Below are 27,198 nucleotides of genomic sequence, written 5' to 3' on the forward strand. Positions count from 1 at the left end.
TCAGTAGGGCAGGCCTCCCTCCACTCCCAAGGGGAACACGTGGCTCCAGGGTTCTTGGGGCCTGGGGGAACCAGGGAGGAAAAACCATCAGAGCCGGGGAGAGGGTAAGGGAGCAGACAACTGGCAGCCCCTTCCAGGGTTCCTCAGAGACCACCCCCTGCCCTCCACCCAACCTCACACACAGGTCAAGGACGGCAGGGACTCCGGGGGAGACGGTGGGAGTGACTCTGACACGGCTTAGTCTGACGGGGGAGCTTTATTTTAGGGGAGTGGGGAGGAGATATAAGGTAGGGGGGCATTCACGTAGTCGCACCAGGAACCCTCTGCTCGCCATGTACAAAAACCAGTGAGAAAAATATAAAATGTCTGGGCTTGCTGATTTGGCCCAGACCTGTGGGGGTGGAGGGGCCAGCCAGGGGGGAGGTTGGGGAGGGGGGAGGGGCACCAGAATGGAGGGGGGCAGGGGAGGGGGCTGAACCGGTGAGGTTGGGAGGGGCCAGAATGGGAGAGGTCAGGAGGAGGGGGCAAAAATGGGTGAGATCGGAAGGGGAAGGGCCAGAATGGGACAGATTGGGATGGGGGGGGGGCAAGGATGGGTGAGATCACAGGGGAGGGGCCAGAATGGGTGAGGTGAGAAGGGGAGGGGCGAGGGCACCAACTCAGGACTGGTCCCCCTTCCACTGGGACACCCTGAGTCCAGGAGGCGCCCGGCGGAACCACTCCGACCAGGAGCCGTCGTAGATGGCCACGTCCGGCTTCCCGCACAGGTAGGCGGCCAGGGCCACGTGGCAGGCGGTCACCCCCTTGCGGCACGTAGCGATGAGGGGCTGGGAGAGGTCCACCTTCTTCTCCCGGAACAGGCCGCGGAGCTCCTCCGGGCTCTTCTCCAGGCCCTGCTCCGTGAGGAAGTCCATGAAGGGCATGTTGAGGGTGCCGGGGATGTGGCCCGGTTCCAGCCCTGGAGAGGGGCAGGAGGGATGGGAGAGGGAGGGACAGAAGGAGAGCATCAACCGATGGGAGAGCTATTGCTGGCACGCTGCCCTCAGAGCAGAAACCCCCGGCCCCAGGGAACGGAGAACGCAGAACGGAGGGCCAGATGCTCAATCTTGGACCACATTTCTGAACTCTAGAGGCCAAATTCCCCTGGGCTTTCATTCTTTCATTCAATCTAGACTGTGAGCCCGCTGTTGGGTAGGGACCGTCCCTATATGTTGCCAACTTGTACTTCCCAAGCGCTTAGTACAGTGCTCTGCACACAGTAAGCGCTCAATAAATATGACTGAATGAATGAATGAATCGCATTTCTTGAGCACTTACTGTGTGCAGAGCACTGTCCTAAACGCTTGGGAGAGTTCGGTATAAGAATAGATACATTCCCTACCCACAACAAGTTTATAACCTGCACCTGCCTCTGGGGATTTCCTTTTCCAGCAAACAGACATTTCCTCTCAACAGACCAATTCCCTCCCACAACCAGCTCCCAGTCTAGAGGGGGAGATTGATATTAAAATAAATAAATTACATATATACAGATATATACATATGTGCTGTGGGGATGGGAGGGAGGATGAAAGAAGGAGCAAGTAAGGGCAGTGCAGAAGGGAGTGGGAGACGAGGAGAGGAAGGCGTTGTCAGGGAATGGAGCCCACTGTTGGGTATGGACCGTCTCTATATGTTGCCAACTTGTACTTCCCAAGCGCTTAGTACAGTGATCTGCACACAGTAAGCGCTCAATAAATATGATTGAATGAATGAATGAATGGAGGAGGAGATGTGCCTTCAATAAGGTTTTGAAGAGCGGGAGAGCAATTATCTGTCTGATATGACTCACTCCCTTCTGTGTCACCCTTGCACTTGGATATGCCACACTTTTTTCACCCCTCCCTAAGCCCCACAGCACTTATGTTCATATCGGTAATTTATTTATTTAGATTAACGTCCATCTCCCCCTCTAGACTGTAAACTCCTTGTGGGCAGAGAACGTGTCTTCCAACGCTATTATCCTGTACTCTCCCGGGCGCTTAGTGCGGTGCTCTGCACGCAGCAAGTGCTCAATAAATACCAATGAAGGAAGCAGCGTGGCTCAGTGGAAAGAGCCTGGGTTTTTTTGGAGTCAGAGTTTATGGGTTCGAATCCCCGCTCCGCCAATTGTCAGCTGTGTGACTTTGGGCAAGTCACATCTTCTCTGCGCCTCAGTTACCTCATCTGTAAAATGGGGATTAAGATTGTGAGCCCCCTGTGGGACAACCTGATCACCTTGTAACCTCCCCAGCGCTTAGAACAGTGCTTTGCACATTGTAAGCGCTTAATAAATGCCATTATTATTATTAACGACTGATTGACTGCTAGGAGGGAGGCAGACCCAAGGCCATCGAGAATCGGATTCCAGTGAAAAGACGCCTGAAGTCGCATTTCTCAGTTCCAGGCCGTCCTCCCCGTGCGGCCCGTCCGCAGCCGCCTCCAGCCGCCTGCCATTCTGAGTCATCACCCGTTCACCTTCAGTCCGTGTGTCCCCACTTCTCACGAACCTCCACCTCCGCAACAGAGACTCCTCACCGTCGGCTTTAACGTGGTCAATCCCGTTGCCCCGTCCTGCCTCACCCCCCTGCTCTCGTACTACAACCCAGCCCGCACGCTTCCATCCTCAAATGCCATCCTACTCATTATACCTCCACCTCATCTGACCCTCGCCCCCTTGCCCGCATCCTAGAATTCCCTCCCCCTTGCTGACAGACGACCACTCTCCCCACCTTCAAAGCCTTATTAAAATCACACTGCCAACTAAGCCTTCGTTTCCTCTTCTCCCTCTCCCTCCTGCGTCGCCCTTGCGTTCGGAAGCAGCTCAGTGGAAAGAGCCCGGGCTCTGGAGTCAGAGGTCATGGGTTCAAATCCCGGCTCCGCCAATTGTCAGCTGGGTGACTTTGGGCAAGTCACTTCACTTCTCTGTGCTTCAGAGCCCACTGTTGGGTAGGGACCGTCTCTATATGTTGCCAACTTGTACATCCCAAGCGCTTAGTACAGTGCTCTGCACACAGTAAGCGCTCAATAAATACGATTGAATGAATGAATGAATAAAATGGGGATTAAGACTGTGAGCCCCACGTGGGACAACCTGATCACCTTGTAACCTCCCCAGCGCTTAGAACAGTGCTTTGCACATAGTAAGCGTTTAACAAATACCATTATTATTATTATTATTATTTGGATTTTCATTCACCCCACCCTCAGCCCCCCAGGACTTATCCATAATTTATTTTAGTGTCTCATCTCCCCCACTAGACTGTAAGCTCGTTGTGGGCGGGGAATGCGTCTATCATACTCTCCCAAGAACCTAGTACAGCGCTCGGCTCACAGCAAATGCTCAGTAAATATGATTAGTTCGACACTTTAAATCAAACACCTTGATTGACTAATCTTACTCAAGAGTCATTATGCCCCGCTTTTCAGGAAATCTACGGTGGTTCTCACTAATCAGTAGCATTTATTGAGCATTTACTGTGCTTAGATCACTGTACTGGGTGCTTGGGAGAATTGTTGTCGTTGTCTTATGCTGTCGAGTCGTGTCCGACCCATAGCGATGCCATGGACACGTCTCTTCCAGAATGCCCCACCTCCATCTGCCCACAACCAGCTCCCAGCTCTAGGGTTGTCTGTCTCTCCCTTCTAGACTGTGAGCCTGCTGTTGGGTAGGGACCGTCTCTAGATGTTGCCAAGTTAGGCTTCCCAAGCGCTTAGTACAGTGCTCTGCACACAGTAAGCGCTCAATAAATACGATTGAATGAATGCCTCATTGTCATGGCAACGGCCACCATCATCCCAACCGGGCCGCTGTCACGGCAACCACTTCCCCGCCCCGGCGCTAGACCAAAGCCTTTTAATCCTAATCATCAATTAATTAATTAATGATGGCATTTCCTCTCCCCCTCCCCACCCCCCCACCCTACCTCCTTCCCCTCCCCATAGCACCTGTATATATGTTTGTAGAGATTTATTACTCTATTTTACTTGTACATATTTACTATTCTATTTATTCTGTTAATGATGTGCATCTAGCTTTACTTCTATTTATTCTGATGACTTGACACCTGTCCACAGGTTTTGTTTTGTTGTCTGCCTCTCCCTTCTAGACTGTGAGCCCGTTGGTGGGTAGGGACCGTCTCTACATGTTGCCAACTTGGACTTCCCAAGTCCCAAGCTTAGTACAGTGTTCTGCACACAGTAAATGCTCAATAAATGCTCAGTAAATGCTCAATAAATTCGATTGAATGAATGAATATAAAGTACATATATACAGATATAATAATAATAATGGCATTTATTAAGCGCTTACTATGTGCAAAGCACTGTTCTAAGCTCTGGGGAGGTTACAAGGTGATCAGGTTGTCCCACGGGGGGCTCACAGTCTTAATCCCCATTTTACAGATGAGGGAACTGAGGCCCAGAGAAGTGAAGTGACTTGTCCAAAGTCACACAGCTGACAATTGGTGGAGCTGGGATATGAACCCCTGACCTCTGACTCCAAAGCCCAGGCTCTTTCCACTGTGCCACGCTGCTTCTCCTATACATATATACATATGTGCTATGTGGGGTAATCGTTCTGGTAGAGTATTCATAGAATTTTCTTGGGAAAAATACGGAAGGAGTTTTCCACTGCCTCCTTCCGCTCGGTAAACCTGAGTCTCTGCCCTCGAATCACTCCCATGCCGCTGCTGCCCAGCACGGATGAATTTTGGCTTGTAACAGATTGCCTTCCACTTGCTAGCCACTGCCCAAGCTAAGAGTGGGTAGACCTCTGCTTGACTCTCCCTCCCACAGTCGACACCGGCAGAGGACTGGAAACTCTGCGGAGAGACTCTTGTACTTCCCAAGCGCTTAGTACAGTGCTCTGCACACAGTAAGCGCTCAATAAATACGATTGATTGATTGATTGATTGACTCTGAGGTGGCTTGGGAAAGTACAACATAACAAGCAGCAGCATGGCTCAGTGGAAAGAGCCCGGGCTTGGGAGTCAGAGGTCATAGGTTCGCATCCCTGCTCCGCCAATTGTCAGCTGGGTGACTTTGGGCACGTCCTTAACGTCTCTGGGCCTCAGTTGCCCCATCTGTAAAATGGGGATGAAGACTGTGAGCCCCATGTGGGACAACCTGATCACCTTGCATCCTCCCCAGCGCTTAGAACGGTGATTGGCTTGGTTAAGAAATACCAACATTATTATAACAAAAGAACTGACATATTCCCCGTCAATCAATAATAATAATAATAATAATGATGATATTTATTAAGCGCTTACTATGTGCAAAGCACTGTTCTAAGCGCTGGGGAGGTTCCAAGGTGATCAGGTTGTCCCACGGGGGGCTCACAGTCTTAATCTCTATTTTACAATCAATCAATCGCATTTATTGAGATCTCGATTTAATCGAGAAGCAGCGTGGCTCAGTGGAAAGAGCACGGGCTTGGGAGCCAGAGGTCATGGGTTCGAATCCCACTCCGCCACATGTCTGCTGTGTGACCTTGGGCAAGTCACTTAATTTCTCTGAGCCTCAGTTGCCTCACCTGTAAAATGGGGATTAAGACTGTGAGCCCCACGTGGGACAACTTGATCCCCTTGTATCCCCCCCAGCGCTTAGAACAGTGCTCTGCACATAGTAAGCGCTTAACAAATGCCATCATTATTGTTGTTTATTGAGCGCTTACTGTGTGCAGAGCACTGTACTAAGCACTTGGGAAGCACAAGTTGGCAACACATAGAGACGGTCCCTACCCAACAGTGGGCTCACAGTCTAGAAGCAACCTTACTAAGACTTCCAACCTAGAGTCTTCAGCTCTCCGTTATCCCGGTCCTGTCCACCCACACCCTCGGCTCCAATCCGTCACACCTGCTCCCCGCCGCTCAACGTCTACACCAAGTTGTCCCTTGCGTCGGAAGACGTCACCCCCGACGGTGGAACTTCAACAGTGAAAGCGCGGTGGCTGAGGAGGCCACTGCGGGATCCACAATCCACGTTACGCACGTTAAGCAGCAGCAAGAGGGATCTGGATTAGACCTAAGGAAGAGCTTCCCGTCAGGACTCGGACAGTGCGGCTTAACGGACAGAGCACGGGCTTGGGAGTCGGACGCTCCGCCACTCATCAGCTGTGTGACCCTGGGCGAGTCACTTCACTTCTCTGCACCTCAGTTCCCTCATCTTTATAATGGGGATCGAGACTGCGAGCCCCACGGGAGACAGGGACTGCATTCACATCAATTTTCTTGAATCCACCCCAGCGCTTAGTGCAGTGCTTGACACGTAGTAAGCTCTTAATACCACAATTATTTTATTAAAATGCGGATTAAGAGTGTGAGCCCCATGTGGGACAGGGACTGTATCCAACGTGGTTAACTTGTCTCTACCCCAGTGCCTAGAATGGTGCTTGGCACATAGAAAGGCTTTAACAAAATCTGTCCACATGTTTTGTTGTCTGTCTCCCCCTTCTAGATTGTGAGCCCGCTGTTCAGTAGGGACCGTCTCTATATGTTGCCAATTTGTACTTCCCAAGCGCTTAGTACAGTGCTCTGCACACAGTAAGCGGTCAACAAATACAATTGAATGAATGAATTTTACAGACGAGGTACTTCTAGATTGTGAGCCCACTGTTGGGTAGGGACTGTCTATGTTGCCAACTTGTACTGCCCAAGCGCTTAGTACAGTGCTCTGCACACCTCTATGTATATATGTTTCTACAGATTTATTACTCTATTTATTTTACTTGTACATATTTATTCTATTTATTTTATTTGGTTTATATGCTTTGTTTTGTTGTCTGTCTCCCCCTTCTAGACTGTGAGCCCGCTGTTGGGTAGGGACCGTCTCTATATGTTGCCAACTTGGACTTCCCAAGTGCTTAGTACAGTGCTCCACACACAGTAAGTGCTCAATAAATACGATTGAATGAATGAATGAACAAATATCATTGTTGACTTATTAACGTTTGCAGAATCTAGACCTGTTTTCTCTCTGGTCTCCTTGTCCATCAGTCTTTATTAAGCTTTTGCTTAAAGAGAACCACTTCTCTCGATGGCATTTTTGCCATGTTTATTTCCTTTTTTTTTATTATTTTATGGCATTTGCTTGTTTTTGTTACTCTGTACCAGGCACTGTACAGGCGCTGTATCTACTGCAGTACATACAAGCTAATCAGGTTGGACTCAGTCCCTGTCCCGCATTGGGCTCGCAGGCTTAATCCCCATTTTACAGATGAGGGAACTGAGGCACCGAGAACTGAAATGACTTGCCCAAGATCCCACTGCAGGCAAGTGGTGGAGCCAGGATTAGAACCCAGGTCCTTCTGAGTCCCAGGCCCGTGCTCTATCACTCATTCATTCAATCACATTTATTGAGTGCACAGTGGGGGCAGAGCACTGTACTAAGCGCTTGGGAGAGTACAGTGCAAAAATAAATAGACTCATTTCCTACACACAACCAGCTTGGGGGTGGAGGGGAGAGAACAGGCATAAATACATATATAAATATATAATAAATAACTAACAGATATGTAAATAGGGCAGGAGCTGACTGTGAGAGGACCTTTGTCCTAAGCTCCTGGCTTCATGGCTTCTCAGCTTCAAGCACGCTGCCCACGCCACTGGCAGGAAAGGGATTTAAGTGGCAGCAAGAGGGATCGGGATTAGACCTAAAGAAGAGCTTCCTGTCATGACGTTCCTTTAAATACTGCAACAGGAGGAAAGTGGATGTCTTTTTGAGGTGAAGGAAGATCTAAGGTTCTAAGGCTTCCCCTGATGGGGCGATCTGTGGGCTTCAGTGTGAGGTGAAGAGGACTTCTGGCTTGGATCTACATTTTCCCGTGAGCATTTCTTGGTGACGGTTGGGAGGGAGGGAGAGAAGGGATGAGTTTGCTGTTTCTTTGATGGCTTGGGTAGATACAGAGGAAGAGGGCTGGGCCACACGTGTTCGTTTCAGGCTGGGGACAGCAGAAACCATCACCCTCGGCACACCCACAGGCGGTAAGATTAGGCCTGCCAGCCCCCCAGGGCAACTAGGTTTTGGTGAGAAGCCATGTGAACAGAAGTTGGGTCAATTTTTCCCCAGGGATAGGGCTGACCCTTCCCTCAGCCCGGACCTCTGCAGCTTCTCCCAGTCAGGAAGCCCACAGGCCTCTGCCCCCAACCCACACCTCCACTCTGGAAGCTCGTGTTAGGCAGGGAATATGTCTGTTTATTGTTATATTGTTATATTGTTAAGCACTTAGTACAGTGCTCTGCACACAGTAAGCGCTCAATAAATACGACTGATTATATTATACTCTCCCAAGCACTTAGGACAGTGCCCTGCACACAGTAAGCGCTCGACGAATACGACCGAATGAATATCGATGGCCCTGGGCTCCTCCAGTCCTGAGGACACACAGTGGAAGGCTCCATCTTTTCATTCATTCATTCAATCGTATTTGTTGAGCGCTTACTGAGGGCAGAGCACTGTACTAGGCGCTTGGGAAGTACAAATTGGCAACATATAGAGACAGTTCCTACCCAACAGCGGGCTAACAGTCTAGAAGGGGGAGACAGACAACAAAACACATTAACAGAATAAAATAAATAGAATAAATATGTACAAATAAAATAAATAAATAAATAAATACGTCCAAACATATATACATATATACAGGTGCTGTGGGGAGGGGAAGGAGGTAAGGCGGGGGGGATGGGGAGGGGGATGAGGGGGAGAGGAAGGAGGAGGGTCAGTCCGGGAAGGCCTCCTGGAGGAGGTGAGCTCTCAGCAGGGCTTTGAAGGGAGGAAGAGAGCTAGCTTGGCGGATGGGCGGAGGGAGGACATTCCAGGCCAGGGGCCATTATATGCATACTTATATTAAATATCATTTAACATATATATACATATATATAGACACATATATATATATTTATCTCTATACATAAAGTGGTATTTGTCTGGACTGTGAGCTCATTATGGGCAGGGACTGTGTGTGTTTGTTGCTATACTCTTCCAAGCTCATCCATTACTCCAGATCCATAATCTGGGTTATATTGTTATAACTCATCTTGGCACTGGGCAATGGTGAGTGCAGAGCTTGGCCCCCCTGGGGGGCAGGGAGCAGGGGGCAGCTATGGAGGACTACGCCCTCGGCTCAGTGCCCTGGGGCTGGGGCTTCAGCTACTCCCTAAATCCAATTTCTTGGCAAAATGAGCTCATCAATCCATGGTATTTACTGAGTGCTCACTGTATGCAGGGCAATGGACTAAGCGCTTGGGGCAGGGAACTACAACCAAGTGGGTAGACATGATCCCTGCCCACAAAGGGATTTCTTCTACACTGTCTGCTCTGGCCAAGAGTTTGAAATCTGCAAATGGGGAATTCTTCCCTAAACCAACTTTTAAGGGCAAATAATAATGATGACATTTATTAAGCGCTTACTATGTGCAAAGCACTGTACTAAGAGCTGGGGAGGTTACAAGGTGATCAGGTTGTCCCATGGGGGGCTCACAGTCTTCAGCGTGGCTCAGTGGAAAGAGCCCGGGCTTTGGAGTCAGAGGTCATGGGTTCTAATCCCAGCTCTGCCAATTGTCAGCTGTGTGACTTTGGGCAAGTCACTTAACTTCTCTGGGCCTCAGTTACCTCATCTGTAAAATGGGGATTAATATTGTGAGCCCCCCGTGGGACAACCTGATCGCCTTGTAACCTCCCCACCGCTTAGAACAGTGCTATGCACATAGTAAGCGCTTAATAAATGCCATCATTAATTAATTAATCTCCATTTTACAGATGAGGGAACTGAGGCACAGAGAAGTGAAGTGACTTGCCCAAAGTCACACAGCTGACAAGTGGCGGAGCAGGGATTCGAACCCATGACATCTGACTCCCAAGCCTGGGCTCTTTCCACTGAGCCATGCTGCCTTTCAAATCATTGGCGGTGGACAGAGGGCATGTTTATTCAACCCATCAGTGGTACTTATTGAGAGCTGACTGTGTTCAGTGCACTGTACTAAGCTCTGTACTTCCAATGTGTATAGTACAGTCTGGCCTCGTGGAAAGAGCACGGGCCTGAGAGTCAGGAGACCTGGGTTCTAATCCCAGCCCCTGCCACTTGCCTCCTGTGTGACCTTAGGCAAGTCACTTCACTTCTCTGTGTCTCAGCTTTCTCATCTGTAAAATGGGGATGAAGACTGTGAGCCCCATGGGGGACAGGGACTGTGTCCAACCCCGATTAGCTGGTATCTACCCCAGTGCTTAGTAAGCGCTTAACAAATCCCACAGTTATTACAATTGTTATATTACAGTGTTCTGCACACTGTAAGCGTTTAATAAATAGCATCGAGTGATACTCAGCGCTTACTGGAGAGCAAATTTCTCCAGCCACGAGGACGGATGCCCAGGAAGGTGACCGTCACAGGCCTACCGTGGCCACCAGAGACATTCATTCAGTCATATTTATGGACTGCTTACTATGTGCAGAACACTGTACTAAGCGCTTGGGAAAGTACAATAGAATAACAAACAGATACATTCCCTGCCCACAACGAGAGAAAGAGCCCTGAGCCAGGGGAAACTCAGGCCTAAACCAGCAATACATGCGGCACCGTCAATTTGCCATTCTTGTTTAATCACAGGGGCATTTCAGTCCTCTGGCAACTGCATTTATTAAGACATGTTAATGTCTGTCTCCTCCTCTAGCCTGTAAGCTCTTTTTAGGCAGGGAACGGGTCTGCTAATTCTGTTGTATTGGACTCTCCCAAGTGCTCAGTACAGTGTTCTGCATATTCACTCATTCAATCGTATTTATTGAGCGCTTACTGTGTGCAGAGCACTGTACTAAGCGCTTGGGAAGTACAAGTTGATATAAAGACGGTTCCTACCCAACAGTGGGCTCACAGTCTAGAAGAGGGAGACAGAGAACAAAACAAAACATATTAACAAAATAAATAGAATACGTACAAATATACAAATACATAAAGTAATAAATCCGTACAAACATATACACATGTGCTGTGGGGAGGGGAAGGACGTGGAGGGGGAGAGGAAGGAGGGGGCTCAGTCTGGGAAGTCAACTGCAATAAATGGCTAAAGGCAAAAGTGTATATATAGAGTAAATCTGCCATTTAAAACTCAGGTTGAGCGCTTAGTAGAGTGCCCTGCACACAGTAAGCGCTCAATAAATCCCACTGAACGATTGATTCAAGAAGTCATGGGTCGACGGCGGGACAGGCGAGAAGACTTGACTTGATAGGGAAGACAGACTTGATATGAAGGACAGACATGGCCTGTAGCAAGCGCTCTATAAATACCATTAATTGATTGCCTGCTTCGGGCAGTGACCGGGACCGAAGAAAGACCCGTTGCCTTTCCAAAGGAGAATAATAATAATAATAATGGTATTTGTTAAGCGCTTACTATGTGCGAAGATCTGTTCTAAGCGCTGGGGAGAGGAGAGAAGCGTGTCCAGTGCACGCACTTTCCAGACCAAAGGGCAAAGTGAGACGGGGATGCCTCAGGGCTCAAGCTCTTGGTCTTCGGAGTCTAGATCATTGACAGTCAAGTTGGACGAGACGTTTCCCAGACCTTGACTCCTGGCTAAGGCTGACACTTCTGAATAAATCAAATAAACGATAAGCACCGTCCTGACGGCTCACACCACAGGTCCACCCGGCCCAGTTAGCGTCGCTTCGCGCTGCTTCTTGGTCCAGAAGGCTGTAAGGAGACCCCCTGCCTGCTAGGGAAATGGAGAGGGGGGAAAGAGGGAGGCAGGGGGGAGAAAGTATCCCGACAGAGGACGAAAGATGGTTGAGAGTCTTCCCGAAAGGGGAGTGTGCCTGGGGAAAAGGTCAAAAATGGAGGCAAACAAGTTCCCCCGCCGGCAGTCCATTCGCTCTTCAGTAAAAAATAAATCTCTCTGGTTACAAGGGGAAAAGTTTAACCGGACTAACAGCGCTTGGGGGAGCTGCCAATGCAGGCTGCAAGCGGAGGAGCCAACTTGGGCTGCCGGAGAGGGGTTGGTATGATGGGGGCGAGGGGTGAGGGAGTGCACTGGGTGAGAGGTTGGCATTGGAGTGCCCACTGGCATGGGAGTGGGCTCTGCCTGAGGTGCGTACACTGAAGCCATGGTGGGTGAGTGGGTAGGTAAGCACGCTGCGGCCAGGGGTGTAAAGGCAGCTACACACGGCACTTACGTCCATATCTGTAATTTATTTACTTATAATAATGCCTGCCTCCCCCTCTACACTGTAAGCTCATTGTGGGCAGGGAATAATAATAATAATAATAATAATAATAATAATAATAATAATGGCATTTGTTCAGCGCTTACTATGTGCAAAGCACCGTTCTACGCGCTGTGGGGGAACACAAGGTGATGTGAGCCCACTCTTCTAGACTGTGAGCCCACTGTTGGGTAGGGACTGCCTCTATGTGTTGCCAACTTGTACTTCCCAAGCGCTTAGTACAGTGCTCTGCACACAGTAAGCACTCAATAAATACCACTGATTGATTGATGAGGTTGTCCCATGTTGGGGCTCCCAGTCTTAATCCCCTTTTTACAGATGGGGTAACTGAGGCTCAGAGAAGTTAAGTGACTTACCCAAGGTCACACAGCAGACATGTGGCAGAGCCGGAATTCAAACCCATGATCTCTGACTCCAAAGCCCGGGCTCTTTCCACTGAGCCACGCTGCTTCTCTAATGTACCCATTACAGTGGGAAGCAGCAGTAGCGGATAGAGCACGATGGTAGGAGTCACGAGGTCACGGGTTCTAATCCCAGCTCCCCACTTGGCTGCTTGGGCAAGTCACTTCACTTCTCTGGGCCTCAGTGACCTCATCTATAAAATGGGGATTGAGGCTGTGAGCCCCATATGGGATAGGGACTGTGTCAAACCCGATTTTTTTTTTATAATGGCATTTATTAAGCGCTATGTGTGAAGCACTGTTCTAAGCGCTGAAGCACTGTTCATTCATTCATTTATTCAATCGTATTTATTGAGTGCTTACTGTGTGCACAGTACTGTACTAAGCGCTTGGGAAATCCAAGTCGGCAACATAGAGAGATGGTCCCTACCCAACAGCGGGCTCACAGTCTAGAAGGGGAGACAGACAACAAAACAGAACATATTAACAAAATAAAATAAATAGAATAAATATGTACAAGTAAAATAGAGTAAGCGCCGCTTGTATAATAATAATTACAGTATTTGTTAAGCGCTTACTATGTGCCAAGCACTGTTCTAAGTGCCGGGAGAGAAACAAGGTGATCAGGTCGTCCCACGTGGGACTCACAGTCTTCATCCCCCTTTAACAGATGAGGTAACTGAGGCACAGAGAAGCTAAGTGACTTGCCCAAAGTCACCCAGCTGACAAGTGGCAGAGTCAGGATTAGAACCCACGACTTCTGACTCCCAAGCCCGGGCTCTTTCCACTGAGCCACGCTGCTTCTCATTTTGTATCTACCCCAGCGCTTAGTACAGCGCCTGGCACATCTGGAAAGAGCACGGGCTTTGGAGTCAGAGTTCGTGGGTTCGAATCCCTGCTAGATATTATTATTAGTAGTGGTATTAGTATTAACGGTGAAAGCAACCCATGAGTATGTGGGGATAGGAGGGAAAGCAAACAGAGTCTCCCCAGTATTGTGTTTCTGTAGGATCATCCAGCCTGCGGCTCAAACCGCTGTCCGTATTTGGTCTCGTTCACAGTACTTCTTCATGGACTCTTATTCTGCTCGAAGCCTTTATTCATTTAAACTTGTACTTCCCAAGTGCTTAGTACAGTGCTCTGCGCACAGTAATAATAATAATAATAATAATGGTATTTGTTAAGCGCTTACTATGTGCAAAGCACTGTTCTAAGCGCTGGGGGGATACAAAGTCATCAAGTTGTCCCACGTGGGGCTCACAGTCTTAATCCCCATTTTACAGATGAGGTAACTGAGGCCCAGAGAAGTGAAGTGACTTGCCCAAAGTCACCCAGCTGACAATTGGCGGAGCCGGGATTTGAACCCATGACCTCTGACTCCAAAGCCCGGGCTCCTTCCATTGAGCCACACCGAATAAATACGATTGAATGAATGAATGCTCCGCCGATTGTCAACTGCGTGACTTTGGGCAAGTCACTTCACTTCCCTGTGCCTCAGTTACCTCATCTGTAAAATGGGGATTAAGACTGTGAGCCCCCCGGGGGACAACCTGATCACCTTGTAACCTCTCCAGTGCTTAGAAACAGTGCTCTGCACGTAGTAAGCGCTTAATAAATGCCATCATCATCATTATGATGATGATTATTGTAAGCGCTTCACAAGCATCATAATTATTATGTAGTTGTACTCTCCCAAGGGCTCAGTGTAGTGCTCTGAGCACAGAAAGTGCTCAATAAATACAGTTGACTGAGTGGGCCTGTGAACACAAATTTGCAGATGGGGAGATAATAATGGTATTTGTTAAGCGCTTACTATACGTGCTAGGCCATCGCACCAGTGGAGCAGGAAAGGCAGACTGCCCCCGGGCCCCCCAGCCCCTTCCCCTCACACCAAAGGGACCCCAGAGTCCCGGGCCCTACCTTCACCTCCGGGCTCGGGCTCAGTCCCCAGGTACCTGCCCCGGGCCCGAGAATCCACCACCTGGAACCTCTTGGACGCCAGGTTGTCCACCATCTGCTCGTAGGTCTTCAGCAGGGAGCGGTCCAGGGTGGCCTTGAAGACGGCGGGCTGCGGGCGGGAGGGCTCCGCCGTCACCGGGTGCCCCTCCTTCACCCAGTTCCGGAAGCCGCCGTTCAGCACGGACACGGTGCGGTGCCCGAACGCCCGGAACATCCACCAGGCCCTCGGGGCGTAGAAGCTGCCCAGCTCGTCTCCGTCGTACACCACCACGTGGGTGTCGTTGTCGATGCCCAGGTGGCCCACGTAGTCGGCGAAGTGGGCCTCGCTGGGCAGCATGAGCTCGTAAGGCGAGGACTTGTCCTTGCATTCCTCGATGTCGAAGAAGGAGGCGCCGGGCACGTGGCGCGCCTGGTACTCCCGCCGGGCGCTGCGCTCCCCGGGCGGGTACCAGGATGCGTCCAGCACCCGGAGGCCGGGCCCGATCTTGTTGGCCCGGACGGACTCAGCCAGCCACTTGGTGGACACCAGAGCCCGGTAGAGCAACTGCTGCACCATGGCCCCGGCGGCGGAGGAGACGCAGGGTGGGCACTCTTGAGTTGGGAGGGGGAGGACGAGGCAGAGAATCGCTGTGGAGGACGACAGGACCACCTGAACCCCGAGACTTCCAGCCCCTTCTCCCCCAGCCCCAGGGTCTGCTTTCCAACAGACCAGCTGACTTGGGGGAGCAGAGGGAAGGGGTTTTCCCTCCCCTCCACCTCTGGCTCCTCTCCCTAAACCCCTCCCTCTCTGGCAACCAATCCGGGGTGCCCAGGGCCAGCTGGGGGGCAGGACCTGAACCCTGGGATTTCCAGGCCCTTCTCCCCCAACCCCAGGGTCTACTTTCCGACAGGCCAGCTGGGTTGGGGAGCAGAGGGATGGGGTTTTTCCGCCCCCTCCTCTTCTCCAACCCTTCCCTCTTTGGCAACCTGTCCAGGGTGCCCAGGGCCAGCAGGAGGGCAGAACCTGAAGTCCCAGCCCCTCTCCCCCAATCCCAGGGTCTGCTTTCCGGCTAACTTGGGGAGCAGAGGGATGGGGTCCCCCTCCCCAAACCCCTCCCTTTTTGGCAACCAATTCGGGGTGCCCAGGGCCAGCTGGAGGGCAGGACCTGAGCTCCCAGCCCCTCTCCCCCAATCCCAGGGTCTGCTTTCCGGCTAACGTGGGGAGCAGAGGGATGGGGTCCCCCTCCCCAAGCCCCTCCCTCTTTGGCAACCAATTCAGGGTGCCCAGGGCCAGCTGGAGGGCAGGACCTGAGCTCCCAGCCCCTCCCCCTCAACCCCAGGGTCTGCTCTCCAGCTGACTTGGGGGGCAGAGGGATGGGGATTTTCTGCCCCTTCCTCCTTTTCCTCAAGCCCTCCCTCTTTGGCAAACAATCCGGGGTGCCCAGGGCCAGCAGGAGGGCAGGACCAGAACTCCCAGCCCCTCTCTCCCAAGCCCAGGGTTTGCTCTCCAGCTAACTTGGGGAGCACGGAGATGGGGTTCACCACCTTCTTCTCCCAAACCCCTCCCTCTTTAGCAACCAATTCAGGGTGCCCAGAGCCAGCTGGAGGGCAGATCCAGAACTCCCAGCCCCTCTCCCCCAATCCCAGGGTCTGCTCTCCGGCTAACTTGTGGAGCAGAGAGATGGGGCTCACCTCCCTCCTCTCCCAAACCCCTCCCTCTTTGGCAACCAATTCAGGGTGCCCAGGGCCAGCTGGAGGGCAGGACCTGAGCTCCCAGCCCCTGTCCCCCAACCCCAGGGTCTGCTCTCCAGCTGACTTGAGGGGCAGAGGGATGGGGTTTTTCTGCCCCTTCCTCCTTTTCCCCAAGCCCTTCCTCTTTAGCAACCAATCCGGGGTGCCCAGAGCCAGTTGGAGGGCAGATCCAGAACTCCCAGCCCCTCTCCCCCAATCCCAGGGTCTGCTCTCTGGCTAACTTGGGGAGCAGAGGGATGGGGCTCACCTCCCTCCTCTCCCAAACCCCTCCCTCTTTGGCAACCAATTCAGGGTGCCCAGGGCCAGCTGGAGGGAAGGACCTGAGCTCCCAGCCCCTCTCCCCCAACCCCAGGGTCTGCTCTCCAGCTGACTTGAGGGGCAGAGGGATGGGGTTTTTCTGCTCCTTCCCCCTTTTCCCCAAGCCCTCCCTCTTTGGCAACCAATCCGGGGTGCCCAGGGCCAGCAGGAGGGCAGGACCAGAACTCCCGGCCCCTCTCCCCCAACCCCAGGGTCTGCTCTCCAGCTAACTTGGGGAGCAGGGAGATGGGGTTCACTCCCCTCCTCTCCCAAACCCCTCCCTCTTTGGCAACCAATTTGGGGTGCCCAGGGCCAGCAGGAGGGCAGGACCAGAACTCCCAGCCCCTCTCCCCCAACTCCAGGGTCTGCTCTCCAGCCAACTTGGGGAGCAGAGAGATGGGGCTCACCCCCCTCCTCTCCCAAACCTCTCCCTCTTTGGCAACCAATTCGAGGTGCCCAGGGCCAGCTGAAGGGCAGGACCTGAGCTCCCAACCCCAGGGTCTGCTCTCCAGCTAACTTGGGGAGCAGAGAGATGGGGCTCACCCCCCTCCTCTCCCAAACCCCTCCCTCTTTGGCAACCAATTTGGGGTGCCCAGGGCCAGCTGGAAGGCAGGACCTGAGTTCCTATCCCCTCTCCCCCAACCCCAGGGTCTGCTCTCCAGCTAACTTGGGGAGCAGAGGGATGGAGTTCACCCCCGCTCCTCTCCCCCAGATCCCTCTCTTTGGCAACCAATTCGGGGTGCACAGGGCCAGAACTCCCAGCCCCTCTCCCCCATTCATTCATTCGTGTTTATTGAGCGCTTACTGTGTGCAGAACACAGTAGGGTTTGCCCTCCAGCTAACTTGGGGAGCAGAGGGATGGGGCTTTTCGGCCCCCTCTTCCTCTCCCCCAACCCCTCCCTTTTTGGCAACCAATTTGGGGTGCCCAGGGCCAGCAGGAAGGCAGGACCTGAGCTCCCAGCCCCTCTCCCCCAACTCCAGGGTCTGCTCTCCAGCTAACTTGGGGAGCAGAGAGATGGGGTTCACCCCCCTTCCTCTTCCCCAACCCCTCTCTTTGGCAACCAATCCAGGGTGCCCAGGGCCAGCTGGGGCAGGGGGCTCGCTTGGACTTATTCAGTGCCTGGGGAAGCCTGGGGAAGGGTGCCACCTAATAGAGGAGGTTCAATCAGGGAGGGCGGCGTGGAGGAGGAGGAGGAGAATGCAAACACTGCAGATTTGGGGAATGCATCCTGCTTGCTGGAGAGGAGCAGGAGAGCCCAGCTCCAAGAGGCCTCATCCCCCCCCCAAAACCCCTCTTGCTACAATGCTGCAAGCCCCCAGCCCCCCCAGGAAGCAGCAAAGGATCCAAGAGTCCTGGGGTGGAGGAGGAGGGAGGCCCGGGGCGACCCTGCTCCCCTCCCACTCGCCCCATGTCCAGCATTACCAGCTCCTTATTGCCCAGGGGTTGCAGCAGGGGCAGTTGCTAAGCACTGGCGACTAATAAAGTTTTCCCGTTCAAAAAGAAAGCCCCGGAGCGGCCCACTGCGCCCTCGAAGGGGGGGACGGGGACTAGGGAAAACCCCAACTTTCTATATTTGGGCGATCCCAGGGACCATTCGCTCCTTCACAATTTATCTAAATTTTGAAGTATTTTTGTCAGTCAGGGAGAGTTGAAGGATGAGGAGGGGAGGCTCCCCAATAGGTTGAGTTTGGATGGACTCCCCTCTTGCGGGGCAGTGGACGGGTCGGGTTGAGCTTCGCCCCGTACCGCCGGTAGGGGGCGGAGTCTGGACGTGGCCTTCTTCTCCTTCCCCCCCAAGCTAGGACTTGCTGGTAAGCGTGGTGCCAAGGGGCAGATAATAATAATTATTATTATTATTAATAATAATAATAGTATTTGTTAAGCGCTCACAATGTGCCAAGCACTGTTCTAAGCGCTGGGGGGATACAAAGTAATCAGGTTGTCCCACGTGGGGCTCCCAGTCTTCATCCCCATTTTAATAATAATAATCATGGTGGGATTTGTTAAGCGCTTACTATGTGCCAAGCACTGTTCTAAGCGCTGGGGGGGGATACAAGGTGATCAGGATGTGGGGCTCCCAGTTTTCATCCCCAGTTTAATAATAATGATCATGCTGGGATTTGTTAATAGTAATAATAATGATAGTAATGGCATTTGTTAAGCGCTTACTATGTGCCAAGCCCTGTTCTAGGCGCTGGGGGGGATACAAGGTGATCAGGATGTGGGGCTCACAGTTTTCATCCTCAGTTTAATAATAATAATCGTGCTGGGATTTGTTAATAATAATAATAATGATAATAATGGCATTTGTTAAGCGCTTACTATGTGCCAAGCACTGTTCTAGGCGCTGTGGGGGATACAAGGTGATCGGGTTGTGCCACGTGGGGCTCACAGTCTTCACCCCCATTTTAATAATAATCATGTTGGGATTTGTTAAGCGCTTACTATGTGCCAAGCACTGTGCTAAGCGCTGGGGGGGGGGGGATACAAGGTGATCAGGATGTGGGGCTCACAGTTTTCATCCCCAGTTTAATAATAATAATCATGCTGGGATTTGTTAATAGTAATAATAATAATAATGGCATTTGTTAAGCGCTTACTATGTGCCAAGCACTGTTCTAAGCGCCGGGGGGGATACAAGGTGATCAGGATGTGCCACGTGGGGCTCACAGTCTTCATCCCCATTTTAATAATAATAATAATCATGCTGGGATTTGTTAAGCGCTTACTACGTGCCAAGCACTGTTCTAAGCGCTGGGGGGATACAAGGTGATCAGGATGTGGGGCTCACAGTTTTCATCCCCAGTTTAATAATAATAATCATGCTGGGATTTGTTAATAATAATGATAATAATGGCATTTGTTAAGCGCTTACTATGTGCCAAGCACTGTTCTTTTAGACTGTGAGCCCACTGTTGCGTAGGGACTGTCTCTATATGTTGCCAACTTGCACTTCCCAAGCGCTTAGTACAGTGCTCTGCACACAGTAAGCGCTCAATAAATACGATTGATTGATTCTAAGCGCTGGGGGGATACAAGGTGATCGGGTTGTGCCACATGGGGCTTACAGTCTTCATCCCCATTTTGATAATAATCATGTTGGGATTTGTTAAGCACTTACTATGTACCAAGCATTGTTCTAAGCGCCGGGGGGGATACAAGGTAATCTGGTTGTCCCACGTGGGGCTCACAGTTTTCATCCCCATTTTAGTAATAATAATCATGCTGGGATTTGATAATAATAATAATAATGGCATTTGTTAAGCGCTTACTATATGCCAAGCACTGTTCTAAGCGCCGGGGGGGATACAAGGTGATCGGGTTGTGCCACGTGGGGCTCACAGTCTTCATCCCCATTTTAAGAATAATCATGTTGGGATTTGTTAAGCGCTTAACTATGTGCAAAGCACTATTCCAAGTGCTGGAGGAGACACAAGGTCATCACGTTGTCCCACGTGGGGCTCACAGTTTTCATCCCATTTTAATAATAGTAATCATGCTGGAATTTGTTAATAATAATAATAATAGTAATGGCATGTTAAACGCTTACTATGTGCAAAGCACCGCCTACTATGTGCCAAGCACTGTTCTAAGCAGCGGGGGGGGATACAAGGTGATCAGGATGTGCCATGTGGGGCTCACAGTCTTCATCCCTATTTTAATAATAATCATGTTGGGATTTGTTAAGCGCTTACTATGTGCACAGCACTGTTCCAAGCGCTGGAGGAGACACAAGGTAATCAGGTTGTCCCACATGGGGCACAAAATCTTAATCCCCATTTTGCACATGAGGTAACTGATGTTAAGCAAGTTAAGAGAAGTTAAGCGATTTGCCCAAAGTCACACAGCTGACAAGTGGCGGAGCCGGGATTAGAACCCATGACCTCTGACTCCTAAACCCAGGCTCTTTCCACTGAGCCACGCTGCTTCAGCCGTGTGACCTTGGCCAAGTCACTTCCCTTCTCTGGGCCTCAGTGACCTCATCAGTAAACTGGGGGTGAAGACTGTGAGCCCCACGTGGGACAACCTGATAACTTTGTGTCTATCCCAGTGCTTAGAACAGAGCTTGGCGCATAGTAAGCGCTTAACAAAAACCATAATATTATTACTCCCTCTGCCTTAGTGACCTCATCTGTAAAACGGGAATGAAGACTGTGAGCCCCACGTGGGACACCTGATAACTTTGTGTCTACCCCAGTGCTTAGAACAGAGCTTGGCACATAGTAAGCGCTTAACCAAAACCATAATATTATTACTCCCTCTGCCTTAGTGACCTCATCTGTAAAACGGGAATGAAGACTGTGAGCCCCACGTGGGACACCTGATAACTTTGTGTCTATCCCAGTGCTTAGAACAGAGCTTGGCACATAGTAAGCGCTTAACCAAAACCATAATATTATTACTCCCTCTGCCTTAGTGACCTCATCTGTAAAACGGGAATGAAGACTGTGAGCCCCACGTGGGACACCTGATAACTTTGTGTCTATCCTAGTGCTTAGAACAGAGCTTGGCACATAGTAAGCGCTTGAACAAATACCATAATTATTATTATTACTCCCTATGAGCGCTCAGCACCCAGTAAGTGCCCAGTAAAAACGATTGAGGGCACGGCCGCCTCCCTCCACGGAGCCCGCAGGTCCAGGGACGGTCGCCCAGCCACCCCTCCGCAGGCTGGTGGGCTTCGTCCGGGGGAGGGGGATTGCAGGTGGAGGTCGGCGTCCACCCCGGGGTGGCCCGGTGGGGGTTGGAGGTGGTCCAGTTGGGCCTGCGACCCCCAGGGCCACGTCACTAACTCCGGACAGGGCAAGAAGCTGGCACAGAGTAAGCACTTAACAAATACCAATCAATCAATCAATCAATCGTATTTATTGAGCGCTTACTATGTGCAGAGCACTGTACTAAGCGGCTTGGGAAGTACAAATTGGCAACACATAGAGACAGTCCCTACCCAACAGTGGGCTCACAGTCTAAAAGGGGGAGACAGAGAACAGAACCAAACATACCAACAAAATAAAATAAATAGGATAGAAATGTACAAGTAAAATAAATAAATAGAGTAATAAATATGTACAACCATATATACATATATACAGGTGCTGTGGGGAAGGGAAGGAGGTAAGATGGGACATCTTATCATTATCATCATTATCACCATTATTATTCTTAAGAGCCTAACTCTCCCCCAGCCTTTCAGGACCGGCCTCCAGCCCCTCTCCCTCCCCAGGGGTCAGGGGTCGTGGGGCGCCCCGACCGTCAACGGTTTCGCCGCGATGATGGTCTTATTGGCACAGGGGCACCAGGGTGTTGCTCCCTCGGCCCTCATGGATTCTGTGGCTTTCCCTTCCCTCCCACCCAGCTGACGGGAGAAGCCACTTACCTCTCCCAGTGGGTGCAGGATCTCTGAACCTTGTATATGTACCTAAGGCCCGGCCAGAGAAGAGATTGTTTTTCCTAGTTGGGTTCACTCGGTCCACCGAGGGCCGTTGTTAGCGGTGTGGTATTTTGGGTGGACTCTGACCTCTCTCTCTTTCCGTGTCCCATTCCTCCCCCGCCTCCGCCCTTGGAATCTCTGCCGTCCCGGGCCGATAACCCCACCTGTGCCCGCCGCACGGCTCTTCCTCATGCAGCCCGGAGGGGCCCGGCATCCCCGCTGTCAGTCAACCCGGCGGGGCCCCGACGCCATGGCCTCCCAGCTCCTCTTCCGGGCCCTGGTGTCGGCTAAGTGGGTGGCGGAGGCCTTGAGGTCTCCCGGGACGGGGCAGCGGGTGCAGCTGCTGGACGCCTCCTGGTACCTGCCGAAGCTGAAGCGCGACCCCCAGAAGGAGTTCGAGGACCGGCACATCCCCGGCGCGGCCTTCTTCGACATCGACCTGTGCAGCGACCGGACCTCTCCTTACGACCACATGCTGCCCACCGCCCAGAGCTTCGCCGAGTACGCGGGCAAGCTGGGCGTGGGCGGAGACACGCACGTGGTGGTGTACGACGCCAGCGAGCAGGGCCTCTTCTCCGCCCCGAGGGTCTGGTGGATGTTCCGGGCCTTCGGGCACCGGGCCGTCTCCCTGTTGGACGGCGGGCTGCGGAACTGGCAGCGAGAGGGGCGCCCGCTGGGCTCGGGCCGGGGCCGCCCGGTGCCCGCCGAGTTCCACGCCACCCTGGACCCCGCGTTCGTGAAGAGCTACGAGGACATCAAGGAGAACGTGGAATCTCGCCAGTTCCAGGTGGTGGATGCCCGGGCCTCGGGGCGGTTCAGGGGGACGGAGGCGGAGCCCCGAGAAGGTAACCCGCAGCCGAGACTACTGCTGGGCCCCCCCTTGTCTGCACCATTCTTTTTTTTATGGTACTTTAATCGTATTTATTGAGCCTTACTGTGTGCAAAGCACTAAGCGCTTGGGAAGTACAGGTTGGCAACATATAGAGACGGTCCCTACCCAACAGTGGGCTCACAGTCTAGAAGGGGGAGACATCATCATCATCATCATCAATCGTATTTATTGAGCGCTTACTATGTGCAGAGCACTGTACTAAGCGCTTGGGAAGTACAAATTGGCAACCCATAGAGACAGTCCCTACCCAACAGTGGGCTCACAGTCTTAAAGGGGGAGACGGAGAACAAAACCAAACATACTAACAAAATAAAATAAATAGAATAGACATGTACAGGTAAAATAAATAAATAAATAGGGTGATAAATATGTACAAACATATATACATATATACAGGTGCTGTGGGGAAAGGAAGGAGGTAAGATCGGGGGGGTGGAGAGGGGGACGAGGGGGAGAGGAAGGAAGGGGCTCAGTCTGGGAAGGCCTCCTGGAGGAGGTGAGCTCTCAGTAGGGCCTTGAAGGGAGGAAGAGAGCTAGCTTGGCGGATGGGCAGAGGGAGGGCATTCCAGGCCCGGGGGATGACAGAGAACAAAACCAAACATATTAACAAAATAAAATGAATAGAATAAATACGTACAAATAAAATAGAGTAATACATACATACAAACATATATACATATATACACGTGCTGTGAGGAGGGGAAGGAGGTAAGGCGGGGGGGACAGAGAGGGGGAGAGCGCTCACTCTGTGCCAGGCACTGTACGAAGCGCTGGGGTAGAGACAAGCCAATCAGGTTGGACACAGTCCCTGTCCCACATGGGGCTCAGAGTCTTACTCCCCATTTTACAGATGATGGAGCTGAAGCCCAGAGAATAATAATAATAACGATGGCATTTACTAAGCGCTTACTATGTGCAAAACACTGTTCTAAGAGCTGGGGAGGTTACAAGGTGATCAGGTTGTCCCACGGGGGGCTCACAGTCTTAAATCCCCATTTTACAGATGAGGTAACTGAGGCCCAGAGAAGTGAAGTGACTTGCCCACAGTCCCACAGCTGACAGTTGGCGGAGTCAGGATTTGAACCCATGACCTCCGACTCCAATGCCCGTGCTCTTTCCACCGAGCCACGCTTCTTCTCTGTTAAGTGACTTGCCCGGGGTCACAAAGCAGACCTGTGGCAGAGCCAGGATTAGAACCCAGGTCCTTCTGACTCCGAGGCCCGCGCTCCACATGCAGTGTGGTCAGGGGACGTGTCTACCAACTCTGTTATAGTGGACTCTCCCAAGTGCTTAATACAATGCTCTGCACATGGTAAGCGCTCTCTAAATATGATGGATCGATTGACTGCAGCCTTCTGGGCTCGTGCCCTCTCATCTGGGGTGGCACTGCAGGGGGAATCAGCCTTTGGGGCTCTCCTGGGCAGCATGGCATAGTGGCTAGAACCCAGTCCCAGGAGTCAGAAGGTCATGGGTTCAAATTCCAGCTCTGCCACCTGTCTGCTGTGTGACCTTGGGCAAGTCACTTCACTTCTCTTGGCCTCAGTTACCTCATCTGTAAAATGGGGATTGAGACTGGGAGCCCCATGTGGGACAGGGACTTCGTCCAGCCCGATTTGCTTGTATCCACTCCAGCACTTAGTACAGTGCCTGGCATTCATTCATTCATTCAGTCGTATTTATTGAGCGCTTACTGTGTGCAGAGCCCTGGACTAAGTGCTTGGGAAGTACAAGTCGGCAACATATAGAGACGGTCCCTACCCAACAGCGGGCTCACAGTCTAGAAGGGGGAGACAGACGACTAAACAAAACATATAAACAAAATAAAATGAATAGAATAAATATGTACAAGTAAAATAGAGTAATAAATATCTACAAACATATATACATATATATACACATTCATTCATTCAATCGTATTTATTGAGCGCTTACTGTGTGCAGAGCACTACTAAGCGCTTGGGAAGTACAAGTTGGCAACATATAAAGATGGTCCCTACCCAACAGCGGGCTCACAGTCTAGAAGGGGGAGACAGATGACTAAACAAAACATTAACAAAATAAAATGAATAGAATAAATATGTACAAGTAAAATAGAGTAATAAATATGTACATATATACATATATGTATGCATTCATTCATTCAATTGTATTTATTGAGCGCTTACTGTGTGCAGAGAACTGTACTAAGTGCTTGGGAAGTACAAGTTGGCAACATATAGAGATGGTCCCTACCCAACAGTGGGCTCACAGTCTAGAAGGGGGAGACAGACGACTAAACAAAACATATTAACAAAATAAAATGAATAGAATATGTACAAGTAAAATAGAGTAATAGATATGTACAAGCATATATATATACATTCATTCATTGTCGTATTTATTGAGCGCTTACTGAGTGCAGAGCACTGTCCTAAGTGCTTGGGAAGTACAAGTTGGCAACGTATAGAGATGGTCCCTACCCAACAGTGGGCTCACAGTGTAGACAGGTGCTGTGGGGAGGGGAAGGAGGTAAGGCGGGGGCGATGGGGAGGGGGAAGGTTGGGAGCCGGGACTCCCGCCTGGGTTCCCGCTGCCGAACTGGAGCGTCCTCCTGGGCCCTGGTGGCCCCCCTAAGCTGGCTGGCCCACTTACTGGCACATATTAAGCACTTAACAAATACTATTATATTAGGAGGGTGAGCTGGGACAACCCAGGAGACATAGAGAAGCAGCATGGCTCAATGGAAAAAGCACAGGCTTTGGAGTCAGAGGTCATGGGTTCAAATCCCAGCTCCCCCACATGTCTGCTGTGTGACTTTGGGCAAGTCCCTTAACTTCTCTGTGCCTTAGTTACCTCATCTGTAAAATGGGGATTAAGACTGTGAGCCCCAAGTGGGACAACCTGATCACCTTGTATCCTCCCCAGCGCTTAGAACAGTGCTTTGCACGTAGTAAGCGCTTAACAAATGCTGTCATTATTATTATTATTATGGGAATCAATCATTCGTTCTGCACTTATTGAGCACTTACTCGACTAAGCGCTTGGGGGAGGACAACGTAAGAGGTGGAAGACGGGTTCTCTGCCCACAAGGAGCTTAGGGTCCAGAGGGAATCGAACTCAGTCTCTCCTTTTCCTTGCCCCTCCCTCCCCTCCCGCTGTCTCCCCTCCTTCTTGCCCCTCTCCAGGGATAGAACCGGGCCACATCCCCGGCAGCCTCAACATGCCCTTCACGGACTTCCTCACGGAGCAGGGCCTGGAGAAGAGCCCAGAGGAGCTCCGCGGCCTGTTCCGGGAGAAGAAGGTGGACCTCTCCCAGCCGCTGGTGGCCACCTGCGGCTCGGGGGTGACCGCCTGCCACGTGGCCCTGGCCGCCTACCTGTGCGGGAAGCCGGACGTGGCCATCTACGACGGGGCCTGGGTGGAGTGGTTCATGCGGGCCCGGCCCGAAGACGTGGTCTCGGAGGGCAGGGGCAAGACCCTCTGAGGGTGGGGGTCAGCTGGGCTGGGTTTTCAAATTCTCTTCTTCTGCAAGGCCAAAGCTTTGGATTCCAGTCCTTTGCCTTCCGACTGCGGCATTCTCCCCCACTGCCTGGGACCACTACCTTCCATCCTCAGGATAATCAGTCAATCAATCGTATTTATTGAGAGCTTACTGTGTGCAGAGCACTGGACTAAGCGCTTGGGAAGTACAAGTTGGCAACATATAGAGGCGGTCCCTACCCAACAGTGGGCTTACAGTCTGGAAGGGAGAGACAGAGAACAGAACATATTAACAAAATAAATAGAAGATAAAGCGACCTCCGAGGGAAGAAGATAACAATATTAATTATGGTACTTGTTAAGCACTTACTGTGTGCCAAGTACTGTTCTAAGTGCTGGGGCAGATACAAAATAATCAGGTTGGACACAGTCCCTGTCCCACATGAGGCCCACGCTCTTAATCTCCATTTTACTGATGAGGCCCGGAGAAGTGAAGCGACTTGCCCAAGGTCACACAGCAGACAAGTGGCGGAGCCGGGATTAGAACTCAGGTCCTTCCGATGCCCAGGGCCGTGCTCTGCCCATTAAGCCTTGCTGCTTCTCTAGAAGATTACGTAGAAGATGCTGTGGAGCCTGTCAGTGCAGGGTCACTGGGATAGGGGCAGGACGGGAGGGAGCCAGGCTGCTTCATATGAGACGGGGGTGGGAGGGGAAGCAGGGCGGCGAAACGGCTTGGGTTGCTTTTTGGGGTGGGCTTTGTTGGACCACAGCTTGTTCCAGCCACGCTTCATACTTCA

The 27,198-nt window shown here is 51.5% G+C and overlaps 2 protein-coding genes across 4 annotated transcripts; one reads left to right on the top strand and one right to left on the bottom strand.

Moving 5' to 3' along the window:
- Window positions 1–446: 446 nt before the first annotated feature.
- TST (thiosulfate sulfurtransferase) lies at window positions 447–22,332 on the bottom strand. 3 transcript variants are annotated; one of them, XM_038756412.1, is made up of 3 exons: window positions 22,215–22,332; window positions 14,552–15,217; window positions 447–958 (listed from the first exon to the last, which is right to left on the bottom strand). In XM_038756412.1, the coding sequence occupies exons 1-3, from the start codon at window positions 22,240–22,242 to the stop codon at window positions 660–662; spliced, it is 993 nt and encodes a 330-aa protein (XP_038612340.1). In that variant the 5' UTR covers window positions 22,243–22,332; the 3' UTR covers window positions 447–659. The 3 variants fall into 3 exon arrangements, with proteins under 3 accessions (XP_038612340.1, XP_038612342.1, XP_038612341.1); XM_038756414.1 differs by lacking the exon at window positions 22,215–22,332 and adding an exon at window positions 21,997–22,092; XM_038756413.1 differs by lacking the exon at window positions 22,215–22,332 and adding an exon at window positions 18,042–18,085.
- On the top strand, window positions 22,093–26,612 carry MPST (mercaptopyruvate sulfurtransferase). The gene is made up of 2 exons (XM_038756415.1): window positions 22,093–22,895; window positions 26,107–26,612. Exons 1-2 carry the CDS (start codon window positions 22,241–22,243, stop codon window positions 26,403–26,405), a joined length of 954 nt encoding a protein of 317 aa, XP_038612343.1. The 5' UTR covers window positions 22,093–22,240; the 3' UTR covers window positions 26,406–26,612.
- The last annotated feature ends 586 nt before the right edge of the window (window positions 26,613–27,198 follow it).

The sequence above is a fragment of the Tachyglossus aculeatus genome, chromosome 14, assembly GCF_015852505.1.
Source record: "Tachyglossus aculeatus isolate mTacAcu1 chromosome 14, mTacAcu1.pri, whole genome shotgun sequence".
In the NCBI taxonomy this organism is placed as follows: Eukaryota; Metazoa; Chordata; class Mammalia; order Monotremata; family Tachyglossidae; genus Tachyglossus; species Tachyglossus aculeatus.